Source organism: Chinchilla lanigera, unplaced genomic scaffold (genome assembly GCF_000276665.1).
Source record: "Chinchilla lanigera isolate Chin_1 unplaced genomic scaffold, ChiLan1.0 scaffold00066, whole genome shotgun sequence".
Taxonomy (NCBI): domain Eukaryota; kingdom Metazoa; phylum Chordata; class Mammalia; order Rodentia; family Chinchillidae; genus Chinchilla; species Chinchilla lanigera.
Window position 1 is genome coordinate 12,441,831 of NW_004955467.1, and position 27,822 is coordinate 12,469,652.

The 27,822-nt window shown below is 53.4% G+C and overlaps 1 protein-coding gene across 3 annotated transcripts in view; it reads right to left on the reverse strand.

The window, feature by feature from the left end:
- Positions 1-5,401: 5,401 nt before the first annotated feature.
- Positions 5,402-27,822, reverse strand: part of Spns3 (spinster homolog 3 (Drosophila)) — a 49,643-nt gene continuing 27,222 nt past the window's right edge. For 2 of the 3 annotated variants that reach the window (XM_005399690.2, XM_013522150.1), the window contains 4 exons: positions 15,930-15,995; positions 9,558-9,656; positions 9,281-9,452; positions 5,402-8,413 (listed from right to left, as the gene is read on the reverse strand). In XM_005399690.2, coding sequence (XP_005399747.1) covers positions 8,325-8,413; positions 9,281-9,452; positions 9,558-9,656; positions 15,930-15,995 — 426 coding nt within the window. In that variant the 3' untranslated portion in view covers positions 5,402-8,324. Of the gene's footprint in view, positions 8,414-9,280; positions 9,453-9,557; positions 9,657-15,929; positions 15,996-27,822 lie in introns of those variants that run through there. The other variant, XM_013522151.1, reaches the window with a different exon arrangement.

Sequence of the window (27,822 nt, forward strand, 5' to 3'; positions counted from 1 at the left end):
GGCTGCGGCGCTGCCACTGTTCAGCCCGACTGGCCGCCGTCGCCGCCGCCTCTCTGACAGCTGCGGCCCAGCCCCGCCCACCGGGCCGGGGCCCAATCAGCTCCAGGTTCGGACCACAGCCCCGCCCCGCACGTGCTGCCGGGGGTGGGGGGTGCTGGCCGCAGAGCCCCACCCGCCTGGCGGGGGCGCAGTCACGACGCAGCAGTGCGGACGCCCAGCCCGCGAAGAGCCGAAGGAGTTTGTGGGGTGTCACGGAGTTGAGGGTCGGGTGCAGGAAGCAGGACCCCGAATACCTGCTCTGTACCCTCCACTCAGTTACAACTACTGGCAGAAGGTTTGAGCCTGGAGTGTTTGGACAGTCCTGGAGAGAAGGGTCCTACATGGTCAAAACAGGAGCACCTGTTGGAGAGCCTCTGGCTCCAACAGCTCCTCGCACCTCCTGATTCAGCCAGTCCAGGGAGGGCTGCCTAAGAAGCATGACTCGTGGGGCCTTGGCACTGGACCCCGATTTCCATCAGGGTTGGAAGGCAGTGCTGCCTGCCTCCCCGGGGGACACAACTCCAGGCTCCAACCTACCCTGGCCCACTTCTGTGTGTACACCAACACTCTCCCCTTCCCCCGACACGGTGGCAACCCCTGGCAGCGAGAGCCATGGCTGGGAAAGCTCCCCCCCAAAGAAACAGGACACTGAGAAGGAACTTCCTCCCCTGAGGGTACCTCCACAGGCTTCAGACTTCTAGCTGTACACTAGGGAGGGGCACAAAGCCTTCAGTGAAGTCAGGAACCTGGACTCTAGCCCAGCTCTGTACTGGCATTTGCCATGACCCTGGACAAGACCCTGGCTCTCTCTGGCTCTCAGTTTTTCTGAGGTTAGATAGGAGGATGGGATACAGCCAGTTTGGAAGTCTATGAGAGGTCACTCTGCAGCCTGGGAGGGAGGGGGCTGTCGCCTCTGGAAGGCGGTGGAGGAGCGCCTATAGTCAAGACTACCAGCCACTGTTGCTCTGACCCAACTCAAAGGTGTGCGGTTCTGTGATGCTGCCCCTAATCCTCCCCCATTCATCTCTCTGGGGCTTTGAAATTAAAATCCTGTACAATGTGCAGAGGACAGAACATTAGAATTGGGCAGATTATCAAAATCAGGTGATTTTCCCTATTTTTCACAGGTCCCAGAGCACAGAGAACGACCCCATCCCACACATGCAACCAGCCAGTAGCAGGGCTGGAGCTAGCTCAGAGCTCTGATCTCTTCCTCTAGAGTTGGGAGCTCACGTCCTAGTGCAGGCTGTTCCAGACCCCACATTCCAGGCAGGTGCATCCTGTGAAGGTGTTGGCCACAGTGAGTCATGGCACAGCCAATAGTGATGCAGCATGAGGCACCCCCACACTGTCTCTGGTGAACAGAGTTAATCCCCAGGCTGGTGTTTCTTGGCGCCTTCGAGGTGTATTTTAAATTCTGCGAAGTGACTAAAAATATGTTTCAGTGCGCTGGGTATGAATGACTGTGACGGGAGGGTTAAGCAAACAGATTTCATTCTGAAAGTTGCCTGCTGCCTCTTTCCAGCTTGCTGAACTCGGGCCTGCAAAGTCCAACAGGGTAAGTTCCACGCAGTGGCCTAAGATGACAGGTGATTAACTGGCAAGGACAGACCTAGCACTTCCAGTTCTAGCCCCCACAATGATCCTCAGAACTGTGATGGCAACAGGGGACGGTGCGGCTGTTGGCTGCCCAGCTGTGGAACGGGGAAGGTCTGAGTGCCACCCCAAGCTCCCTTTCCCATTCCCCAAATTCCCTATCCTCTCAGCCATGGCTCTCTTCCAAAAGACAGTTTTAACCCTTGACCTGAAAGAAAAGCATTCTTCCCTTTTCACCGCTGGGTTGGTCCCAGAGCAGTTTTGAGCCTTTTGAATTTGAGGGACCTCTGAGCTGCCATCAAGCAAGCTAGCCATTCCCACCGTATGGGGTTGCTGGGGTTTTAACCCAAAGGCAATATCTTCATTCAGCCCTGGTCCTGAATAAATCATAGTGACTTTTTGAGAACCTCTGGCAGTACGGTGGGGCTTGAGGTTCTCACTGCCATCTCACTGGTGAAGACATTGTGAAAGCTTGGCATGGGGTACCCACCTGCAATCCCAGCACACTGGGAGACTGAGCCAGGAGGGTCAAAATTTTGATCCTAGCCTGGACAACTTAACAAGATCCCATCTCAAAAAAATTTTTTGAAAGAGATCAGGGGATGCTGGAGGTTCAATCCCCAGTACTCCAAAAAGAAAATCATAAAAATTAGGTGAGGAAAAAGAATTTACCCAGGGTCACATGCTTAGTAAATGATGGAGCTTGGACTAAACCCGGGTGAGTCTGCTCTTAATCCAGAGCTGCTGCTTCTCCCCCTCAGTCCTGCTGTCCGCTTCTTCAGTGCTCAGTTTCCGTGTCAGCATAATGGAAAACTGAACTCACTGATGGCCACCTATTCTGATAGTTCATTAGGTCCAGACCTAACTTTGAAACAAATAGGACACGGGACATTAGTAGCCATTATTCAAAGGGCAAGTATGTCTGAGGAATGGTGAGGAAGCACAGAGAAACGTCCTGCATGAGGGGCTTTTCAGAGCCCTAACTACAAGTGTGTACACTGTGCGTCTCAGAGGAAAGGAGAGGCTGCCGTGTGCTTATGTGTACTTGGCCACAGGGCATCTTGTAAGACCCCAGCTCTGCAGAACACTCTGAAAAGCACCGGCCTAGAATGTACCAGCTCTCCCCAGGCTGACCATTGGGGGTTCTGTCCACCACCCCTCAGCCCAGCCCCCTACATAGGGCTCTGTGAGAGATCAGGCTTCAGTTGTTTCTCTTCTCAGCTGTCACACCCTCTCTTGGCAGCCTCTCACCCATGCCTGAGCTTTCAGTGATTATACATGTGCTCATGACCCCCACCTTCATCTCAAGATGGGCCTCCTCTCCAAGCTCCGATCCATATGCAATCTCCTGCCTGTGCAGCCATCCCACAGGCCACCTCAGCACATACAAAACACAACTCACCATCCATCCTGCCCCCAAGCTTGGTCCCACTGTCTCTGGACAAATAGCACCATCACCCACAGTTTCCCAAGCAGAGGACTCTGGGAGCCATTTGGAACTCTTTCTTCTCCCTCAGTTCCCATATCTAAAGCCTGTTGATTTTTTCTCCAGTGCTGCCTTCACCCCCTGACACATCTCACCCCTCTGTGTCTCACTTGGACCCTGTAGAGCTCAGCAGCACCTGAGCTCCAGCATCCCCCTCCATGCTTTCTCCATAATGCTCATTGGTAACTTTCTAAAGCACACATGAGTCCTCCATCACTACCTTGCACAAAACCTTTCCATGGCTCCTCACTGCTTATAGGATTATAAGTATTTAAGTTCCTTAACGTGATCTCCACAACCCTTCACAACCCTTCCTGACTCATAACAACCTCCGATCTCAGATCCTGCCTCCCATTTCTCAAAATTACTCCCCACCACACTGAACACAGAGCCCTCTGGACTTACAGTCATTAAGCTGCCTGGAGTCTGAGCAAGTGGCAAGAACTGGGTCGCTTGTTTATAGTGCCTGGCCTTTCCTCGACAGAAAAACTCCGTCCCGCTAACTCAATGATGATTCAGGACCACGGAGAGCGTCACCGTGCAACCCCCGACCCCGACCCTTTAGTTGCTTTTAGTTGGCTGGGTCTAGGCTGCCTACCTCTCTCACCCTTCAAAAGCCAGCACAGATACGACTTCCTCCACGAAGCCTTCCCTGACCCACTTGAACAACCGGTCATTTCCTCCCCTGGGTTGTTGACTAAATTCCATCACATCAAACTCATTATGCGGATTGTGTTTGTACAAGAGGCCATCACCACCACCCTCAGACAGATCATGAGCCTCAACGGCCCATACCCTGTCTGATTCATCTTCACTATTCAGTACAAAGGAGGTGCTTGGATAATGTTTGTTGATTGAATGAGTAAATGACATTTAGCAGGTGCGGGAAATATGCGCTGGTTTGCATCATGTATCTGTTGCTCTGAGTGACTCAGAAACCAGCCAGATTCCTTTCCTGGCCCCTCTAGAAAAGTCATTTTTCTCCCTAACTGACTTCACCCTCCACTAGCCTCCCCCTGCCGTTTGATCCTATCCTTTGGTCAGCTTTTCCTGAGGTTCACCACTCATAGGTGGGGAGAAGGGCCCCTCTTCTCCGCTCCTGCGGTGGCCAAGCTAAGGACTTGTTGGAGCCCCCAGCCCCCAGCCTGGGCCTGCCTCATGGGCTTTGTTCAGAATACCTCCTCTCTGCCTCTCTGTCTCCTGCTCACAACAGATGGCTCCGAGTCCCCACTAACACAGAAGTTCCTGTTCTGTCATTTGGACATTTTAACGCTTTTTAAATTATAGAAGCTTCATTCTCATTTGGTCATGGACTGAGACAGTCAGAAATGAAGAACCCCTTGAAGGACATTGAGCCCTGACTTTTTACTGTCCCACGAGAGACTGAGGTATAGGGAGGGCCAATGGCTGCCCAAAATCACTGCAATGGATGTTGTATTTGTTTTGGTTTGTATCTCCCCCCTTTTCTTCTCTAGTTGCTAGTTTGGGTTTTGTCTGTTGTTGTTTGTTTATTTTTTGCTGTAATGGAGATGGATCCCAGGGCTTCACATATGCTAGACAAGCTCTCTACCACTGAGCTACACCCTCAACTTTGCTTTTTTTTTCCACACGTGTGGGGGTAGGGGCCGGAGCACCCCAGAGTCAACTGGTCGGGGGGGGGGGGGGGGTGTTTGGGCTTGGTTTTTCAGTACTGAGGATTAAGCCCCAGGCCTTTGGTCTGAGCTACATCTCCAGCCATTTATTTATTTATTTATATATTTATTGAGACAGGGTTTTGCTACATTGCCCAAGCTAGGCTCAAATTTGCAATTCTCCTGCCTCAGCTTCCCAGAGTGCTGGGATTACAGGCATACACCACCACACCCACCTTACTGTTTTATTTTGATGATCACAATTCACTCATTCCTCTTCCCAACAGCTCTCTGGTTTCCTGATCTTATAAATCAAGAGATGGGCATATGATCCCCTGGCCCAACTGGACTGTCATATTCTGGGCTTTAAATTTTGAGTTTATGACAAAAGAATAAGGAAAAATGCCTGGAGCTGTGGCAAAAACCCCCAAATGAGAGGGCCTGAATCTTCTGCCTCCTGAATCTCTTGGCTACCCATCAATTCCATAAGCCCTTGATACGTTCCCCAAAAATCCCTGGGTAGGCAATCCAGTTCTATTGCTTAACAATCTAAATTGATATGGTTCCCCAGAAGAGTCAGTGCTACTCACACCCCTGACTGCTGAGAGAAAGTATGGCTCCAACAACCTCAACCTCCAGACCTTCTGCCTGCTCTTCTTTAGAGACTTTATTAGCTCAGCAACCCCCCAGCACAAGGGAAAGTTACATACTTCAGAGAACGGAACAGACAAACTTGTGGTTTGGGGTACAGAAACAGAGCTGCGCAGGCTCAGTTATCCAAGCCTTAGTCGTAGTGGAAGAGGAACTTTCGGCAAGACACCTCCTCACACGCTCACATATGGACAGGCTCACCTGCCAGCCAGGACCTCACCTGGGAGCAAGCCATTAACATATATACTGAGCAGGGTCAGGCTTGAGGATCTGCCTGGCTGAGCAGCATTTTTCCTCCTGTTGACATTCCCAACAAACCAATCAGAGTATGAGTGACTGGGATTCCCCAACAAGTGCTCTTCAGGGCCGAAAGATGCGCTCTATTTACCAGACTCTTCCACTCTAAGCTGAGTGGCCTGGCTCTCCAGACCTCTTACATCTGTGGCCTCAGCCCATGGTGACTGGCCCCAAAGAGGCAGGAGGCAGGAGCTGAGTGAAGCTGGGGTGTGGCTTGGCTGCAGGATAAGAGATTCGTCTCTGCCCCTCCTAGGGCCCACCAATCCCTGAGCCCCAGACCTCCCCTAAACCACTTTGATGATTATATCCTATCAGTCCCTCCTGTGCACTTGTCTGAGTCCTAGGAAGTACCACCTTGCCCTGCCCAGCATCCCAAGGGTCTGAAGAAGCTACCCTGGCTTTTAGATGACAGTCTCAGCCCATCAGTGAGCATCTGAAGTCCTTCTGGTCACGGCCAGTCCCTCCTCCCTTCTCCCCCCACCGAGGACACACACACCCTCCCCCTCTGGCTTCCATGATTCATGACAAGTCTCCTGCCCCACTCCCTGCACCTTTGTCCTGCTCCCTCACCCAGGACTCACCTCCTCTTACCAGCACCAAAACCATTTCCTGGAAGACTTCTGAGGAATGTGATACCTTCTCCTGCCCAGAGGTGTGTCTCACTCGGCCTAACCCAGGGTTTCCCCATCCTGCCTTGGGCTGTGAGGTCCAAGCGCAAGGTTGGAGTCTGATTTGCTTCCTGACAACGTGATGAGACTCATGGATGCCAATATATGTTTGCAGGATTGACAGGAATGAGGTTTCTCTTTTCTTTCTCTTTTCAATACTAGGGATTGAGCCCAGGGGCACTCCATCATGAAGCTACGTCTTCAGGCCTTCTTATTTTGACACGGGATCCCTCTCTCTCATTAACTTGCCCAGGGTGAACTTGGACTTGCAGTCCTCCTGCCTCAGCCCCCAAGTAGCTGGAATTACAGGTGAAACCCAGCTTTCTGATCTTCCTCCCCAGCCACTGGACTTGGGTGGGGAAGGGAGAGGATGAATATTCTGATTCTTGGGCAGCCCTTTGCCCATATTCTGGGACCTGAGCCTCACGAGCCAGCACCCCCAACCGGGGCTGCTAGGTGGGAGATTGAGCTATTAGAAATGTGCTTCTGTGAATCTAGACCCATCCTGTGAAAATCACATGAGGCCTCAAGTGGGAAAGCCATCTCTGACACGCTTCTGGAATACAGCTGGGGAAGCCGCAGCGCTGAGAGAGGTAAGAGGTAGCCCTGATCACACCATCAGTGAATGAGGAGAGAGCCCATAGCATCCTGGCTCCAGCCCAGACAGACTGCCACCTTCTCAGGGGAAATCAACTGACCTCCTCAATGCATTCCCTGTAACTCCAGGGCGGCCCGTTTCATGAGCTCCAAAGTCAAGTCATGGATCAAGGGCTGGTCAAACAGGTGATGCTCACTTCCAAAGGAGGGCTGACTGGGGGGCACGTGGGAGCAGAGCTAGAGAGTCTAGCTTTGGCTTGGTCTGTTCCAGCCAAAGAGGAGCAAGGAGGACACTCTGGGCAGCAGGGATGGGGCTGCTGGTGAGGGTCAGGGGCTGTACAGGCGTCCAGGCCACTGCTCCACCCACAGCTACTGGGAGGCAAGCACAGCCTGACACAGTGGAGGTAGCAACCAGCAAATGAGCAAATGATCCCCTGGCTGGGCTCCAGGGGAGGGGACAGATGCGCAGGATCCTGGGCGGACAGAACATGCCTCCCCATGGCTGCCCGCCTGGAAGCTGTTGATCCCTAGCAGGCCTGCTGAGCCCAGCTGCTCAGAACTGTGTGTGTGGGTCCCACGGAGCTGGCCTTCCCAGCAGGGCTGGGGGTGAGAGTGTGGGTGAAGTACAGGGAGCACAGAACCCAGGACAGCCAGGAGTGTGTGCACAGCCATACGAGCCCCTCCTCATGGCCTGAGCACAGCTGCCCTGCATCTGTGAAGGCATGGGTGCTCCTTCCAGTGGCTCCCTGGCACTTGGAGCCACACACCCACACCAGCAGCCAAGTGAAAACCCACCTCCAAGGCCAACTTCTATTCAGGTGAAGAATTCACAGAGGGTGTCTGTGCCCTCCTGGCTTTGCAGACTGGGAAAGCCAGGTCAGGATGAGAGCTCTGGGGCAGGGACATCTAGAGACCCAAGCTGAGTGTCTTCCTCAGTTTCCCCACTGCAAAGGCCACCCTGCCCCCTCAGCCTACCCACCTCTACCTCTCCCCTCCCCATTCCTACAGAAGCACCATGAGGCTAGAATGACAGGATTGCCTAAGGCCTGAGTTCCAAGGGCTTTGTACTGACCATGCTTTAATGGGGGCACCCTGGCAGCCAGAGTGTGCGCCTAAGCTGAAGGGCCTTGAGCTGGGCACAGGCACAGGTGTAGGCCCAGGCCTCCCTTGGCGGGTGCTGACAGCTCAATTCCCAGGCCTTGGGCCCTGCCAGCTCTCTAGCTGGGCGCAAACAAGTAGCAGGTGCAGATCAGCTGGGGTCCCTGAGTCACAGCTGAAGGTGGGTCGAGACACTGCTACTGTGGAGCCGCAGGAGGCACACGAGCAGGGAGGCAGCCCCCTTGCTGCAGGGCAGGGGCCTCAGGGGCCCTCTGTGGAGGCGCCGGTGCCAGAAAGCAGGCCTTGGCTCTCCCTGTCTTTGCTGTCCACATCTTTGCTATCCAGGGTCCCTGTGGGAGGAAAAGAAGCTTGTATTTTCCAGCCCCACAGAAGGCAGAGGGACTTTGGGAACAGGCCTGGGTATATCTGTCAGGAAATCCTCTAGGTTCCATTTGCAAAATAAATTCCAGAGCCTCCCACTCCCTTCAGAGCTTCTACTGAGTGCTAGGGTTGAGTTGTTCCAGAGCCTCCTATGGCCTCTCTGCCCCAGCTGTGACCTGCTGTGGTCTGCTTTCAACACAGCAGCCAGGGCAGTGCTTTCCCAATGCAATCGGACCCCTTGGGGCTCTTCCCATCTCACTCTGCTTTAAGGCTGAGGCCCTTACAAGGATTCCCCAGCCCCCCATGCTCCACCCTGTACTGCCACCCTCATGCTTACCACCGTTCCTCACACCCCTGCTCTGGCCACACTGGGCTCTGTTGGTCCTCAGCACAGCAGCTGCGCTGCACCTCAGGGCCTTTGCACTAGCGCTTCTCATTGCCAAGGGCACCTTCCACCAGGTACCGCATGGCATGCTCCCTCCCTTCCTCCAACTTTGCCCCATGTCACTTATGCAGTGAAGGGCTCCCTGGCCACCCTAGCCACAGCTGGAACCTACCCCTGCAAGTCCCTCCCCACCCGCTTTCCTGCTGGTTGTCTCTACAGCACATATCCCCTGAGGGCATTCTCTCACTTTTTCTTTTTGGTCTGTCTCCACCCACTAGAGTGGTAGCTCCATGAGGGTTTAGATTTCACCTAATTCAGTCACTCCCTGGCATCTGCAGCCCTACCTGGCATATAGCAGGGTGTGATAAGTATTTTCCAGTGAATGAAGCTGGCCATAGGCTTGGGGTCAAGGTGGCCAGTGCCCCTCTGCCCCTAGGTGTGCATGGAGTACCTGTGCCAGGCTGTCGGGCCCGGGCCTGGTCTCCCTCCAGGTGCAGTGCGGTCAGCAAGAAGCAGCCACCACCCAGGACAATGGCGAAGGCACAGCACAGGAAGCTCTGCTGCAGGCTAAGGAAGCGCTGCAGGTAGGAGTCAGGGCGCCTGGCCCGAAGGGCGCTGGAGATCTGCGAGGAAAGACACGTCTGCCAAGCCCCCCAGGCCAGCCCCTGGCCTTAGCAAGCAAGGTTCCTCGCTAGAACTTCCCACCGGACACACTCAGCCAGCCTTACAAGTCCAGTGAGGTAGGGGCTGCCAGCGTCTCCCAGGATGTGGCCCACTGTGATCTGAAGCGCCTCTGCTGTCCCTCGGCATCTGGGCGCCACCACAGACTGCAAAACACAAGAGCCCCAGGGAGCTCCCCCAGCGAGAGCAGAGTGGGTGCCCCCCACACCCAGCCCTGCTCCCACCTGCTGAGGACCTGCCTGGAGCTGTGACAGGCTGGCCAGGTGACGAGGACAGGAGGAAAACAACAGCCCTCAAAGTCAGACATCAGGCCCCTCCGTGATCATGCCTAGGGACGGGGTTCCAGGGTGCTTATCAAGGTACCCCACAGTTTGACCTTGAACTGGGCAGGAACCAGGCTGGACAGTGATAGTGCCGGCTCAGGGGCCAAGAGGCAGCAGGGCAGGTGCCTGCATGTACAGGCATTTGGGGCAGGGGTGGCACGGAGAACTCAGTCTTCTCGCGAGCGTCAAGCCCCACTGGGTAGGGACCACAGGGAGCCTTGCTGGGGAGGCCCACACATCTCCATGGAAGCGGGAGGGAAGGTCCAGAATAGAATTCTCAGCTGCAAGGAGCACTTGTCTAGTGTGTTTGAGGCCCTGGGTTCCATCCCCAGTACTTCAATACCTCCAAATAATTCTAGAATCAATCTGTTGGGGTTCCCAACCTGGATCCCCTCTCCATTAGCCACGTGGTTTTAGGCCAGTTGTTTCATGCTTCTGTGCCTTAGTTTCTTCATCCCCAGGTGGAGACACTGAGAGTACCTGCCTTGAGGGAACCCTCAACATTATTTGGCTGGCAGCCAAAGACTTCGGGTGGACATTGTGCTGAAATGAAACCCCGGAGGCAGAATCGTCTGGACACCTGAACACGTGATGCCTTCTGTCCACCCTGCCTCCCGCACTCGGGTCTACCTGAAGCATCTCTGCATGTCACTTAAGGCTTACCTTTGGGTCACCTCCTCTGCAAAGCCCTTTCAGAGTTCAGGCGCCTGCCCACGCTCCCACAGTCCCCCACACACCCCTAACTGAACACACATCACCCAGAACTGGAAGGAAGGGTCCTTTCTTTGTTCACCTCCCCTTGTCACCCACACTGTGATGGCAGCAATGCCCCTAATTTCTTGGGGTCCCTAAAGGACAGAGAGACATGAGACACAGAGGTGACTAATGGAAAGTCTTCCAATGAGCATATTTATGTGGAAACTTCTGGAAGGCGGATCACAGGAGAAACCCTGCCAGGCCCAGGGCTTCTGCCCACTACGGGAGCCTCCTGCCTTGCAGCCTTGACTCAAGCTCTCAGTGCCCATAATCTGAGCTGAGCAGAGAATAATAGCAACGATGATTATAATTCCTAACATTATTGAATGTTTCCTTATGCATTTTATATATCAACCCATGAGGGAGATACAATTATTATCTGCATTTTATAGATGAGGAAACCTCCACAGAGCAGGTGAGTGACTTTCCAGGGTCATCCATCAATATCCCTAGCCTTCCCCCTCCAGGGCCTGGCCCTCTGATCACTCTGCTGTGATGTGTGAGGAGGGGCTGGCATTTCCAACAATGTTTGCGTTTGTTATAGAACATTTAGAAGATGAAAAGAAAGCTAAAGAGGACAGGTCCATCAGCAGCCCTGCAATGCTCAGGAGAGGAATCAGTAGCTGGCTGAGCGAGCGAGCGCTGGGTGAGGGGCTCTCCAGGCAGGGGACAGTGGCATTCAAACTGTGGAAGAGGAGCCCAACGGGACAGTTCCTGGATTTCATAACCAGAGAGGCCAGATGCATGAGGTCTGGTGAGAGGGGGCCTTGTGGGTGGGTAGGGCCCAGTGGCAGGGGTCCCTGTGGGTGATCAGCCAGTCCTGGGGTCACTGGCACTGAGCCACCCTGTCCAGGTGGTGAGAGAAGCTGGGCCTCCTGCCATGGCGGGGACCTGCCAAAGGCTCAGGAGGAACTAACCGCAGCTTTACACCTTCCACAGGACTTCCTTCTCACCCCATAATTATGTGATTACTCATGGGTGGTTCTGGGGAGAATTCAAGGCTTCCTAGAGTGAGGGCCCTGCCTGTTCAGAAAGTTCCTGTGGGGGCTGGCGCTGCTTGGACCCTCAGTATAAGGTCCAAGCCACTGGCCCCTTCCCTCCCCTCCTGGAAACCTCAGCCTGCTGGGCCCAGAGCCGCCACTGCTGTCCTCGGTGGGAAGGCAGGTCTTCTTCCCCGACCCACCCGGCCTGTTCTGGTGGCTTCGCACAGCCAGGGCCCAAGGCTGGGCCCAGCAGCAGCTGGAAAGCCCATGGGATAATTTTAGAAATGAGAGGCTTTTGGGTTCCCAAAAACTCCAGGTTCATTCTATTCTGATACAAAACACCTCTGTTTTGGGCTCACTCTTCTCAGAAAGCTGTTCCCTTTATAGCCCAGGGCAAAATCAGCTCTAGCCAGAGGCATGCAGACCGTCAGGTAGGTAACTGCGCCAGCTGCAGACCCTGGATAGCCTGCCTCCTGTACGCCCCACTGGGCCCTCAACCCAGGCAGCCCTGGGAGAGCGAGACAGACCCTTGAGCTGACAGCTACCTGGAGGGTAAGGCTGAGCAAGGGAGCACTGAGGCAGAGGAGAGGGTGGTAGCCCCCAGTAGGGGGTGGGGAAAATCCGCTGAGGAGGTGGGATGGGAGTGAGCCTGGGAGGGCGGCAACGAGCAATTTCTGCGCTATTCTCCACACCGGGAAGTGGGAGGTGGGTGAGCTGGCTGTGGGTCATCCCGGGTGGGGTGAGGAGGGATCTGGAGACCTGGTGAGTGGGTTTGGGTAGGCAGAGAGTCAACCTGGGGAGAAACAGGCTCCAGAGACAGCAGCAAGCCTTCCAGAGTGGGACCCTCTGAGGCCCAGCTAGGCCACAGGAAGTTGCCAAAATGGGTATTGGCTGTGACTAAGCCGGACCATTTTCATGCACACAAAGCCCCCTGGGAGGCAGGGGAGTGCACTCCCCAAGGAGCAGGGCGGGATGTGGGCAAGGGGACAGTGGGAGGGAATTTTGCAAAGCCTTGGTGGATGGGGACTTTGAGTGTGCTAGGCCAGTGTCACTAGCGTGCTCTGAGGAATACTGGACCAGGATCCCTCTGGGAGTTCCTCAGAAATGAAGGTCCCTCCACCCGCTAGCCCCACCGAATCTCAATCTGAGGACACGGGGCCTAGAATAGCGACAAGCACCTCCAAACTCAATTCTTATGCATAAGGAAGTTTGAGAGCCACTGGACCACACAGGCCCAGAGGCCCTGCTCCAGAGTGTCTGCATTCTCCATCAGTGGATTAAGGATCAAAGAGAGCAATGCCCTAAGGCAGACTATCTCAGGGGCTAGAAGGCCCACAGGACCCCCTCAGCAACACGCAGATATACACCTTAACCCATTCCCTTCCTAAGGCCTACAGAGTAACTGATAGGTACTACCACTTCTTCTACTGTACAGCTGTGCACAACAAGGGTCAGAGAGGTTAAGTTACTTGACCAAGGTTACACAGCTAGTTAGGGACAAGGCTAGGACTGAAAGCAGATAGACTGCTGCACAGGCCTCCAACCCGGGATCTGTTGACCTCGCCCCTTCAAACCTCCCACAGGTTCCCACCCACTTCTTCCACTCTCTGCTCCTGTTTTCCCCTTACCCCCTCTTGGCCTCCTCTCTAGCCCAGAACACTCTGCCTGCATCTGCAGGCCCCTCAGCTCCTGCCCACTCATTCCTAACCCACTGTGGGCACACACCCTGTGGCCTCCTGGCTCCCTCAGGCCCCTGCCCGAAGAGAATCCCACTTCCAGCCTCAGAGCAGGTACGTGTGGCCAAGAGGCCTCCCTGCCCTTCTGGGTCCCATGCCCTTGCTGCTCCCCACATGCCAGGGCCACCTCTCTCCTCACCCTCTGCCCTCTCTGGCCACCTCTCTTATGCTTGTTTGCTTAGTTGGTTGGTTGGTTTGGGTTAGGTGTGTGTGTGTGTGTGTGTGTGTGTGTGTGTGTGTGTGTGGTGTTGTGATATACTGGCCATTAAACCCAGGGTCTTGCACAAACTGGGTGAGCACTTTACCACAGAGCCACGCCCCCCCAGTCCCACTTAGTTAGTTTTGTTTGTTTGTTTGTTTTTGAGACAGGATCTGGCTACCTGGCTACAATGTACAAACTGGCCTCAAACATCCCATCCTCAGTGGGTGTTGTGGTGCTTGCCTGTAATCCCAGCACTTTGGAAGGCTTAGGCAGGAAGATCAAAAGCTCAAGGTCGGCCTGAGTAATTTAGCAATTTACCAAGACTCCGCCTCAAAATTTAAAAAAAAAAAAAAAAAAAAAGACTGGGGCTATAGCTCAGTGCAAAGGCCCTAGGTTCCATCCCCAGTATTGGAAAAGAAAAAAACCTGTCCTTCCTCCTGCCTCAGCCTCCTAAGTAGCTGGGATTACAGGTGTGCAACAACTCACCCAGCTCTGGCCACCTCTTGAAAGGCCAACTTCCTAGGATCTTGTGCCACATCTAGACATTGTTTTCCCGCTCTTCTCCTGTCACCACGTGCGCCTCTACTACACAACAAGGTCACCCACAGCCTGCCTGTGCCCGCACAGGCCCTGAGACCACCGCCTCCTGCGCCTCTGCCGGGGAATCAGCAGCAGGGGCCTCTGAACTCCCAAGGCTGCAAGGACCAGCCCAGCCCCCACCACCTACATGCAGGAAGGTGGTCTGCAGCCACAGGCTCCCAGGAGGGGGAGGCTGGACAAGGGGCAGGAAGCTCGCTGGGTGGCTGTGCCTAACCGTGGGGCTGAGGTCTCCAAGCCAGGGAAGAACAGCGAGGAGCTGAGGCGCCAGCTCCCCGATGGGTCAGACTCCAGCGGGCCAACCCCCCGCTGCTTCTCCCTTCAGTTCCATGAAGAGCCTGGTTCCGTCAGGTTAATCATTCTTCAGACACAGACACCGTGGTACACAGTAGAGTCCTCACATATCTGTGGGGCCGTCATGTGTAGCCACGCCGTGGGGGGCAAGTGGAGGAAGCTGTGGGGGGCATATTTAGCTCTGCTTGAACTGCCAAGCTATGCTGGGGGTGGGATGTTCACCTCCCTGTGTCCAGGGTACGTTCCAGCGTGTCGTCTCGCCAGCCCCACTCGGCAGGCTGCGATTACCCCTTTTCATAGACCAGGAAACTGAGGCCCAAGGCCATTTGGCAGTGCCGTGGCCAGGTCCCAGGCTGAAGCCCAAGTCACACTCGGGACGGAGGGAGGGAGAGCCGGGGAAGGCCGCCAGCCCTGTAGCTGATACCCACCGGGAGCCAAGGACAGAGCAGCCCTCCCCATGCTGGCTGAGCCTGGGCCACGGGGACGGGGCAGCACAGCTTGGCAGGGAGTGAGCGTCCTGTCAACAGTTGTATTCAAGAAGGCCTTGTTGTCTAGATGACTGCACATTCCCATAGCTCTCTCACACTCGGGTTTTAGGACACCAGGATTTCTTGGGGGGACAGGAGATGGACAGGTGAAGACCTGGAAATTGCTGAGAATCTTAGGCGGCATCCTCTTCTGGGCAATGGGCAAGCGTTTCATATCACCCTCACCCTGATCTCAGGTCCCCCTCACAGGTGGTACTACAATCATCTCCATGTGGAGAATCTGAGGCTCAGAGACACAAAGTGACTTGCCTAGAGTCACACAGCTAGTGATAGAAGCAGAGCTGAATCCCTGATCTGTTTCCTGACCCCAGGCCTGTGTCCCTGCACTGCCGGTGCCCGGTTGCCCTGGGTCCGTTTCCAGGGGGGATTGTGCCACCAGAAGGCCACAGAAGGGTGCGGGGTGCTCCCAGGCCCAGGAGTCCACGTTATCAAGTACACAGTCCTTCTCTCTGTTCAAAGTCTGTCCCCACACACCGCCCAGAAGGAGGCAGGGAGGCAGACAGTGTGAGGCTCAGGGAGGGGCCGAGCTGGACCCTGGCTGCCGCAGTCATGTGGTCAGGACAGCGTCAGGCCTCATGAGAGCCTGAGCCAGGGCTTTATACAATGCATGAGTTGGGGTGGACACCGCTGGGCTCAGTGGCCATTGCCCTGAAGTCTAGCACCGCAACTGCATACCTGAGTGCGGCTTGCTAAGAAGTGGCTTGGTAAAGAATGGGCAAAGGAGGGAGCCCTGGCATCCGGTGCTGGCGCAAAGCCTTGGCACTGTGTGACCATGGCCCTGGCACCTGCCTTCTCCGAGCTTCCATTTGCTCATCTGCAACATGGGAGCGACAGTCAGAGGAGAGATGTGAGTGTCAGAGGCCCTGTGGTCCTCGGCAGCTGTGAGCGGCCTTGGTCCCCTACCCCATGGCCTCTCCAACCCCCAGGCTGCTCAACAGCAAAGGGCAACTCTGAGTGGACAGAACCAGCCCCACACCTACCAGCAGAATGTCGGCCACCACTGCCCAATTGCAAGACAGAAGCAGCTCCCCCAGCGCCAGGAACACCTGTGGAGAAAGGGCGGTGGGTGAGGCTCCCGCAGTGCCACTTCCCACCTGTGGACGAGAGAAACTGGGGCTCCACACAGAAGGTGAGACCGAGACTGGCTGAGCTGGGCATGGGGGGAACCGGCTCCCCAGCTTTCACACCGCAGTGGTAGGCAGTCCCCGAAGGCCTGGTCAGCAGCCAGGACCCAGCCCTAAGCACCAGGCCCCAGCCTGAGAAGTGCGCTCTTCCTAAGGGATAGTTCTGAGACCTAGCTCTTGGGGTCGCTCCTAGGCCCCAGGGGAGGCAGCCAGGACTCCCAAGACACTTTCAAAGTGGAGGCAATACTCTTTGAGAGGTGGAAGGCCTAAGGACTGTTCAGAGCTTACCAACACCTTACCTGCTGTCTTTTGAAGCCAGTACACAATTATAAGTCGCCTACTGTGTGCACGACAGCCAGTCTGGCCTGGACACCCCATGATAGCCTCTCCCAGGCCATCCCTTGCCCAAACCCCTGGAGCAGTATAGGGCTAGGACACCCATGGTGTGGGGGAACTGGGACCCAGGGGAAACTGAACCTAGCCAAGGCCAAAGCTTGTCTGAGGTCACCAGCCAGACCGAGGCAAAGCCAGCCGCCCATTCGAGGCCGGCCCCTTCCCAGTGCCCACTCCCTCCTTGTTCCGATGTTCTCTGGTGACCACAGGCAACTGTGGGCCGGCCTTATCCAGCTCCCTGAAACTCCCACCTCGTGCCAAGGGATTAAGACAATCCTCATTCCCCTCACTCAAGAACAGTTTAATGAAGCAGCAAGAAGAGAAAGAAAGTCTCCTTTCTCAGAGCTCCCAAGAGCTTATTGCTGGGGTGGAATTAGTCATTCCTGGAGTCACGGGGCTGCACACCGGGCAGGAGGCTCAGGCACTCAAAGCCTGATGCTCAGAAGCCTGTGAGCACAAGCGTAGAGGAACGAAGGACCACTGCCCAAACACCTACTGTGCACCGGCATGTCCGCTCTTGTCGCCCACCTCTCAGGTGAGCTGATAGTTGCATGTCACTGCACCCATGTCACAGACCAGGGAGCCCAGGCTCAAAGTTACACATCAAGCCCTTTCCTGAAGAGCCCCTCACCCCTTTGACCTGTGCACAGTGAGGGTGAAGAGATCTTTGGCAAAAAGAGCTCAGGGTCCTTCAAGGGCCACAGTGCGCAGTGAAACTGTCCCGGGAGAATCAGGCAGGGAGGAAGGTGGCCCTGAGCAGAGGGCAGTCAGGATCAGGATGGACTGAGAAGAGCTGCAGGACCACCGAGGTGGAGGACCCACACGAGCTGAGGCAAGGCTGGAATGTGCCCTCCATGCCGGGTGGGGCAGGAATACAGGCAGGCACTGGTGAAGGGTGGGCGGAAGAGGCCAAGTGAGCTGTGTGTTCTCTTACTCTAACCAGATTCCCTGTAACTGCAGCCTCTGGCCCACAGCACACAAAGGGGAGGCCCTTGAGGGCAGGGTGGGCCTGCCGTGGGGCCTAAAACATGGGATGGGCACCCACAGCAGAGGGAATCGGGAAGCTGCTGGCTGGAAGTTCTCAGGCGAGGCCCAGGCAGGCCACACACTGCATCCTGGCTTGACAGGGCCTACCAACCAGCCTCCTGCAGACACATGAAAGCCAAGCACGACACATCCACCTCCTGCTATGTCTTCCATCCTCCTCCTCCTCCTGGGCCACCCGCTCTGCTCTCTTCTCCTCACATGCCAGCCCGCCCCTGCTGCGTCCTCTCCCGCCACACAGTCCAGACACCAGCAGCCTCAGCTGCACAGCCCCACAACCTCCGGTTTCGTCTCCCCTCGGCATGGTCCACACCCACAGGACATACTAAAATACACCTTTTCCTTCCTCCAGCTGGGGCAGGGTGGATCCTGATCCCAAAAAAACCCAATGGGAGAGAGGCGGCAGCCACAGTGGGGCTTTTCAGGCTGAGCAAGCCATCCAAAGATGCCAGGTTTCTTCAGACACACCTGGAAACTGACACCGCACCGCCAAATCCTTGGCTCCACTCTGTGGCTCTGAGGGGCAAAGGACTGGCTGGGGAGAGGCTGCCTGCTAATCCCTTAATTACAGAGGCTCCTCGCCAGCTCCAGCCCGGCCACCAAGGCTCCAGGAGGGGCTCTGTGACAGAGGGGTGTGTCCTCTCCAGTGTCTGCCCCAGACCCACCTGCCTGCTGAGGCACACAGACGGGAGGCCCTTGAGGGCAGGGTGGGCAGCTCCCTGCCTCTGGGCCTTGGCTTCCCTGACTACATAATGATGGGGGAATCTAGATGCCTAACCAGCCTCCTCAGGCGCCAACAGACAGCCCCTGAAGCTGGTCACCTCACCGCATATTTGCCATCCCCTTAGGGCGAAGATGAGGTCTTAGTTCAATGGCCTCCATGACTGATTCAGACTTGGGTTTCTCAATTAAAAAACAAAACCAACAAACAAAAAGGGCCCCAGCTTGAAGAACTTAGTGCCTGTTCAAAGCCACTCCTACACAGGCACCTCAGCCCTGCAGGTCCAGGCCTCTCCTGGACAGCCACCAGGCACAGCACACTGTCCAGGGTTCTCCCCCCTCCACCCGTCCACATCACCGCTCCTCCCCGCGTGGCTGAGCCAGCCAGGATGCAAGCGGAGAGGCTGCCAGTGCTCTGCTGAGGCTGTTCATCCTCGGACTCAGGGGACCCAGGGAGAACCGAGGCCAGACGCAGGGTGATCGGACATCTCGCGCTCACCCACACACCCCTGCCGTCGCCGCTCCTGCCTGGTCTGCATCCTCACTGTTCCTCAGCTCTGCCTCTGCCTCCTGCACATGCTGCAGGGCCTCCCCTGTTCTCCTGCCTCCTCCCCAGTTTCCCAGACCCCACCAGCCCATGGGGGACTTCCAAAAGGGAAATCAGACTCCACTCCCCTGAGCCCTGTCTTAGTCCTTGCCGGACAACAGGGCCTGGGAATGCTGCCCGGAGCTGAAACACTGGCTGGGCCTGCAAGCCCTGGCCCTGGCCATTTCAGACTCAGAGGATTTCCCCTTCACGCTGGGGCAGCAGTGATGAAAATCCCTGGCTTAGTCACCCCTGGCCAGAGAGGTGCACACATACACACCCATGCTCACGTGCATGCAACCACACAACATGCACAGACACTCAAAGTGCAACCATGTGCAAGGGTTCACACGTGCACACAAGCTTCAGCCCATACCTGCACATACACACAACACCCAGAGCCTGGGAGCCACTCGCAAACCAGACAACACAAGTCCACACATAAGTAGGTCACAGGGATGACAGGCAAAATATCAGACATGTGATGCCATTCACAGCAATGCACACCTGTAGTCCTCATGGTCAGGAGGCTGAGACAGGAGGATTACCACAAGTTTGAGGACAGCCTGGGCTACATAGTGAGACACCATTTCAAAGAATAATAAAAAGCAGCCAGGCGTGGTGGCACACATCTGTAATCCCAGCCCTCTGGAGGCTGAGGCAGGAGGATCGTTGCGAGTTAGAGACCAGCCTGGGCTACAAAGTGAGCGCAAGGCCAGCCTGAACTGCATAGCAAGACCTTGTCTCAAAATGACAAAATAAATAAATAAATAAAAATAAAAAATAAAAAAAGCACGGAGGCAAGGACATGAATCAAAGAAATGGTGGCAGCAGGCTTGCTGGGTGCACTTGCCGAAGAACAGCCTAGCACGTACCCAGGTGTGCACACTTGTGGCCTCATGAGAGGCACAGCAAGTTACACACACACACAAACACGCTCGGCCCTCATGCTCACGCACGTGGCTGTGAATACATTCGTACCCTACACATACACAGCTCTCCTCGTGCGCATCTGCAGGCAGAAGTAGGCACGGGGAGGCAGCGACGAGGCGGGACGGAGCCCCTGCCCCAGGGCAGGTCAGCCCAGCTGGGTGGAGGGCCAGTGTGTTCAACCTTAGTGCAGCTCAGTCTCCCACCTGGGCAGCGGTAACTGATCTCTGAACTACAGGAACAGACTCTCGCCCCTGCCAGGGAGAAAGCCAGTGCCCCCCACAGGCTCATGATATCTGCAGCGGGCCGGAGACTCCTTTCCTCATGGATCAGCTCCTCGCTCAGCACAACGGAGCCGGTCAGGACAGACTGCGCCAGCAAGCTGCCGCGCCGGCTGGCACGCTTTGCCCCTAGGCCTGCCAACCTGTAATTGCAGGGCCTGGCATCGGGGCACAAGGGCACTGCCTGGTTTCCAGGGGCCGGCAGCAGCCCATCAACCTGGTAGGCAGGCGGGGGGGAGTCGGGCAGTGAAAGGGCAAAGTGCAACAGTCCTTTCTGGGAATTGTGGGCTCTCCTGAAAGAAGGGCTGCCCGTGTAAGAAGGGACACCTGGTGGATGGATCCTGGCAGGGAGATCAGGCCTTGCAGCAAGCGTGGGAAGGGCAGGTGGGCCTCTCCCAGCTCCTTGAAAGCAGCCCCTGGGAGGGCCTGCTTACTTCAGCCCAAAAAGCAAGAAAGAAGGGGTGCATCCTTGAAACCTCCCCACCAGGGCCACATCTACAAAGTGACAACAGCCGGGCATGGTGGCACATACCCGTAATCCCAGCACTCAGGAGGCTGAGGCAGAAGGATTGCTGAGAGAGGTCAACCTGGGCTACATAGTGAGTTCAAGCCCAGCCTGAAATATATAGTAAGACCCTGTCTCAATGCCCTCCTCCCCGCTAAAAAAGAAAGGGACAACGAAGCCTCTCAGAGCCACCCCAGGACCAGGGAGTAGATGCCACAGCCATGCCTGAATCCCCAGCTGACCCTTAACTGCAGCTATGGTACACACACATCCCAGCTGGTCCCCACCAACACCTCACAAACTCCTCTGGAGGCAGAAAGCAGGGCTCCAACCTATGTCTTTGCTCCTATGTCATCCTTCACCAGTCTTCTGGGGAAGGATGGAGGAGGCTGAGAAGGGTGGAGTCCCTTCCTGGCTGTGAAGGCCATGGTGGCCGCCATGCTGGCCCTGCTCTGGGTGCGGGGAACCCCACCACGCTGGACAAGGAGGGAGTTCAGAGGTGAATAAGTCTCGCTCTGAGTAAGTGGGAGGATAGAAACTGCATCACAGACTGTCCTTCTCTCCAGAAGCAAAAAAATAGGGGATGAGAATATTTTTCACCAAAGAAAAGAATAAAATCTACTGAGATACGCATCAAATACTGGTATCCAGGCAAAAAAGGCAGAGGATTCTACAGCACAGCCCTTCCCGGGCCCCCCTCCCCAAAGCCACCCAAGACCCGCCTCTCTGGAAGGAGGTGAACTGAGTAGCTGCCCTCCAAGGTGACCAGTGGAAAAGCTGCTGGGAGAAGCCAGGAAAATGGAGAAAGTAAACAATGACTCCAGTCACTGCCTCCACTCTGGGCCTGGGGACAGCCCCCACCCCAGAAGAGGAGGCACCCAGCAATTAGACAGGACGAACCCTGTCACACCCAGCACTTACCTAAATCCCAGAAGGGCAAGCAGAGCCCAGGTATTCTCATGAAATTCCCCGCAGCCTTCCTGAGCCCGGTGATTCCCTCAGGCGACAGAAAAGCCCACGGAGCGCAGTGCTCAGCTCAAACTACAGCCCCTCTGCAGAAGACAGGAGGAGAGTAAGAAGATCACGGCAAGGCAGGCTCAGGGTGGGAGCAGAGCCCCCACACCCGAGTTAGCGGAAGCAGTGAGAATGTGAACTTCACAGACACTCAGCAGAGAAGGAGGGAAGGACAGCTAGAAGGAAAGAAGGGAGAGGGATGGAGGAAGAGAGGGAGTTAGGAAGAGACAGAATGAGAGAGACGGAGAGAGAGAGACAGACAGAGAGACAGGGACAGAGAGAGACAGAGACACAGAGACACAAAGAAAGAGACAGAGAGAGACACAGAGACAGAGAAAGAAGAATGAGGAGGAGGAGGAAGAGGGAGGGAGGAAGGGAGGGACAAACGCAGAACCCAACCTAGACAATAGATGATAAAGAGCAAAGGAAATCCTTGATAACTGTTTCAATCGGAGAAAACACAGAATACTAATAAAGAAAGCACTCACAGATAACAGGAATATGAGACATAAAGGGAGATCAGATCCAAGAAAATGGCTGGAGGAGCCAGACCATAAGCAACATCATCACAGAAGTAACAAAGTGAGGCTGAGGCAGGAGGATCGTTGCAAGTTCAAGACCAACTTGGCCTATAAAGTGAGCTCAAGGCCAGCCTGAACTGCATAGCGAGACCCTGTCTCAAAAAAGACTAAAAAAAAAAAAAGGCACTAACAAAGTAACTAGAAATAAAACAGACACCAAGGAAAGTAGAATTATTGATAAAGAGAAAGGACTGAGATAATCTCATTGACTGCTGATGCTTTGTTTTTTGGGGGGTTTTTTTGTTGTTTTTTTTTCCCGGTACTGGGAGTTGAACTCACGGCCTTGCACTTGCCGGGCAGGCGTTGTGTCACTAAGCTAAGCTAAATCCCCAGCCCCCTGATGCTTTGTTTTTTGAGACAGGGTCTTGCTGTGTAATTTAGGCTGGCCTCAAACTTAAGGAAATCCTCCTGTCTCAGCCTCCTGAGTGCTGGGATCATAGGCATGCACCACCATGCCTGGTCTGCTGGTCTTTATTAACTTTTTTTTTTTAAAGAATAAAACATTTAGAGAGAACTGAGTGACACAGAGGGGATGGGAAGATTGGGTTGGGACCAGGGTGAAGCAGCAAGGTTGTACAGGTAAGATCAACATCTAGGGGCCAGCACCTCCTTAAATTTTGTTCCCTAAATGTCTGTTTGTATCACTCTAGTCCCAGCCCCGAACATGATCCAATCCAACAAATGCACCCAAGCAATATTCAGAGATAAAATGATGAAGGGGGTACTCAACACAGATTCAGAAGACTCCTGAAGGAGCCAGCCTGAGATCCTGCTAGGACACAGAGTATCTGATGCAGAGGTGTTTCCTAGTGGCAGTGATCAGCCCCAGTTTCTTGTATTCTTACCTGTGGAACACACTCCCCTTGACATGGGCTGGACTAGTGACTGGATTCCAGTGAGTAGGATACAGCCAAAGTGACAGAATATTGCTTCTGTGATTAGATTATAAATGACTGTGACTCCTTCTTTGTAGATGCCTTTATTTTCTTCTCAGATGAGTTAAGTTTTGGTGAAGCAAGCTGCCACGTAAAAGAGGTTTGGGCTGGGGTGTAGCTCGCTGGCAGAGTACTTCTGTAGCACGCATGAGGCCCTGGGTTCGATACCAGCACACACACACACACACACACACACACACACACAGCAGCCCACATAACGAGGAACTAAGAGCAGAATCCTACCAACAAGCAGCGGGGAGCTGAGGCTCCACCAATGCTCTGAGTGCTGCCAACAACCACAGTGTGAGCTTGGAAGCAGACCCTTGCTTATTTGAGAATTCAGATGAGATCACAGATCCTCGGCCAACACTTCACTCAACAGCCACCTGTGAGAGACCATGAGGCAGAGGATTTGAATAAGCTATACCCAGATCCATGACCCACAGTCACTGTGAGACCACGAATGTGTAGCCTTTTATACTGCTAAGCTTTGGGCTGATTTATTGTTTTGGGTTTTTTGGTTTTTGTTTTTTTTCCAGTACCAGGAATCGAACTCACGACCTTGCGCTTGCCAGGCAGGCGCTGTGCTGCTGAGCTAAATCCACAGCCCCTGGGCTGATTTGTTACACAGCAACAGATGACTAACATACAAGCTAAGCTATTGAATTTCAGGAATAAATCATGAAATCTTCAGCTATCCAGATGGAAAAGGTGAATCAACACTAATGTTTTTTTAAAAAGTCAATCTAACTTTATTCTCCATAACAATGCAGAGGTACCTCGGTTCACAAAACTTAATCTGCTGTACAGTTTTGAAGAAGATGCCCACAGCTGTGTTTGTCACCCATGTGGAGTTTGTGAACAGAAGCAAAATTCTGTCAAACACTTGCTTGAGAACCAAACTGTTTGTGAATGGAAGTGTTTGTGAACTGAGGTATTACTGTATTTGACACCAGAAGACAATAAAACAAAATGTTTGCAAAGTCATGAGGGAGGAAAAAAGGTGACTGGAGAATATTATACCCAACTAGGTATTGTTCAGGTAAAGCGTCAAAGACCATCTCAAACCATTTAAACACAAAATATTCCTGGGTAGGGGTTGAAGCAAAATGATAACACAAGAAGTGGCCGGATGTAGTGGCACATGCCTGTGATCCCAGCTACTCATGAAGCTGAGGCCAACCTGAACAACTGAGAGAGATCCTGTCTTAAAAGAAAATAAAAAGAGTTGGGCATGGTGGTGCATACCAGGACTCCAGCATCCTGAGAGGGGGGGCATCAGGAGGAGCTGAGGGTATAGCTAGCTCAATGTGAAGGCCCTGGGTCCAGTTACAATACAATACAACACAATAGGCCTGGAATGTAGCTTGGTGGTAGAGCACTTGCCTAGTATGGAAGACGCCTTAGGTTCTACGCCTAACACCACAAAAACAAAAACAAAAACCTCAGGAATGGAAAGTGTAGTGCCGGCGATATAGCTCTGTGGCATAAGTGCCTGCCTGGCAAGTGCAAGGTCCTGAGTTCGATTCCCAGTACCAGAAAAAATAAAAAATAAAAAAATAACTTTGGGAAAAATGGAGAGTGTGAAAACAAACTAATGATGAATTTTTTTTTTTCTTTTTTTCCTTTTTGAGACAGGGTTTCACTGTGTACTTCAGGCTGGCCTTGAACTGACTGTGTAATCCAGGGTGGCCTCTAATTTGCAATGCTCCTCCTGCCTCCCGAGTGCTAGGATTATAGGCGTGCAACACCAGGCCCAGCTAATGAATCTACTACAGGACTTCTGTCAGAACAACTATAAGGGTTATACATAGAGAACAGATTGTGAATGTTGTAACTCTAGAAAATGTAAAAATAAAAATATAACAAAAATCAAGAGGTTAGGGAAAGAAGGAAGGAAGGGAAGAGGCACCGTGTTCTTTTTCCTAGCTAGGATTCATCGATCAGTTTTATAATTAATTTGAGCTTAATACTCTTGAATTCACTTTCATTTCCACAGGTAGATTCATATAAATTAATTAGACATATGTGATTCTATTTATATGAAATGTCCAGAATAGGCAAATCTACAAAGATGAGTGGTTGCCTAGGGATGAGGGGAGACAGATCGGGTGGAAATGGGGACTGCCTATGAATGGTCTGAACCTTCTCGCTGGGCAGATGGAAATGTTCTGAAGTTGCTGTAGTCACCAGGTGTGGTGGCACCCACTTGTAGCCCCAGCTAGGCAGGAGTCTGAGCCCATGACTCTGAGACCAGCCTGGACAACATAGCAAGACCCCCTCAACAAAAAAAGAATTAATAAATAAAATTGACGTGGTAATGATCACACACACTCTATAAATATATAAAAACCATTGAATTGTGCTAAGCAGATGACTGTGTATGTACAAATTATACCTCAATAAATCTGTTTTTAAAGCCAGGCATGGTGGCGCACGCCTGTAATCCCAGCACTTGGGAGGTAGAGGTAGGAGGATCGCTGTGAGTTCAAAGCCAGCCTGGGCTACAAAGCAAGCTCAAGGCCCGCCTGAACTGCATAGCGAGACCCTGTCTCAAAAAGACTAAATAAATACATAAATCTGTTTTTGAAATACAATACCATATAGTGTAACTGAGATTTAACTAACTGTACACGCGTGTTAGTGTATAGAAAGACACATAAATGAGTATGGTCACCTAATTAAATAACACAGACAGATGCAAATAGGCCAAGATGTCAATAGTAGTAAATTCTGATAGATGAAAGTACAAATAACTGTTACTTTCTTCTTGTTGCTTTTTAAAAAATTTCCTCAAATAAAACCATAAAGGTCATTTGTGGTAGAATGAATGGCTGGTGCCAATGCTTGACTTCAGGAAGGTGGCTTTATGCACCTGCACCCTCGACCTGTGAACTCCCCGGAGCTTAATCCTCCAAGTTCTTCTCCTTTATGTCTATGCTTTCTTCTTGGCATTTTCATTCAGGCTTATAAATTTAAGCAGCCAAGCTGAACTGTCCTCCTGAACTCAATGATCTCATACATCCAACTGCCTCTAGAGATTTCCAGTTGGGTCCTTAAGGAGGCAACCCAAAGTTAAAATGTCTAAAATGAAATTCCAAATCCATCCGCGCCTGAAAAATAAAATAGCTTCCCTCCCCCACCCCCAGTCTTCTCTATTGCCGTAAATGGCAGCTCCACATCACCCAGGCTTCCAGATGCTCAGCCCTAAACCCATAGAGTCACCCTGGTCTCCTCCCTCTCTTTCACACTCCATACTCAATCTGGCCAGAAATCCTGTGGAATCTACTTCCAAAATATACCCAGACTCCCACCGCTTCTCCGCACTTCCCCTAAAACCACCATAGCCACAACCACCTCAGGCCCATCCTGCTGGAAAACATCCTACTGGGCATCCCTGTTTCTGCCTTTCCCTCCTTTCATTCTATTCTCAGCACGGGAGCCACACAGGTCCCTTTGAACCACAGTCAATAGTCACAAAACAGTCCCGATCAACCACACCATTTGATAGTCCTGTCTTTGTACCGTCCCCTCCTATGCTGGCCTTACACCTCACCCTGGACAATAAAAGAAGGCAAAAGAAATGCTGTTGGAGTTCATGGCCTGGGCCTGAAAGACTCTGCAGCTCCCACTCTGCTGTCTCAGAACACTGCCCTGAGACAGACAAGAAGGAAGCCTGTCTGGCCTGGGGGAGGATGAAGAGCCACATGGAAAAAGCCAGGGAGCTCCAGTCGACAGCCAGGCGCGAGGGAGGCACCCAGCCGGGTGATCTCCCAGGTCAAGGTGGCCCAACAGGTGAACCCAGGCAAAATCTGTGAAGGAGCTCACCTGCCCACGTCAGAGTCAAAGGAAACAACAAACAGTTGTGTTCAGCCCCAGAGGTTTAGGGTGATTTGTCACCCAGCAATAGATACCTGATACAAACCAGAAATTAAACCAGTTCACTTCTTGGCTAAGACACCCTTGAAAAGTCTTCCATTTCACTCACCTCTGAAGTCAAAGTCATTAGATGTACAGAGGCCCTGCGCAACCTTCACCCCACTGAGCCACTGCCATGGGACCTCACCTGCTCTCCTCCCTGCCGAAGCCCATCCCAGCCACACTTCCTCCCACCACACCCTCTCCCCCAGGCCCTTTGCCCTCGCTATCCCCTCTGTAGGGAGGGCTCTCCTGCTCCACACAACCACATGCCTCCTTCCTTGCTTGTTTTTGGTTGCTACTAAAGTGTCATCAGCACAGCGAGGCCAACTCTGCCCCTCACACTATACCTCTTGCCCTTCTCATCCCCTTTCCCTGCTCTGTAATTGGTCAGAGAACTCATCCCAGTTTACTGTATTATTAATTGTACAAGTTTATTTTATTCCTTGTATACCATTGCCTACTTTGTACAATGCTGGTCTCCAGTGCCTGGAACAATGCTGACACATAGGAGGCAGATGGGACATATTTGACAAAGGAATGAACTTTTTTTTTGTCTTTTTGAGACAGGGTCTCGCTATGCAGTTCAGGCTGGCCTTGAGCTCACTTTGTAGCCCAGGATGGCCTCAAACTCACAGCAGTCCTTCTGCCTCAGCTTCCCGAGTGCTGGGATTACAGGCGTGTGCCACCATGCCTGCCCAGGAATGAACATTTTTGTTCCTCCTGGCTGAGAACTGCTTCCCTGCCATATCATCATGACCTCACCTCTGGGCCCTGAGGCGGTGGTCATAGCTACTCCCTCCGCCTAGGAAGATAGGCAGGGGTTTGAAGGTGGCCACTTG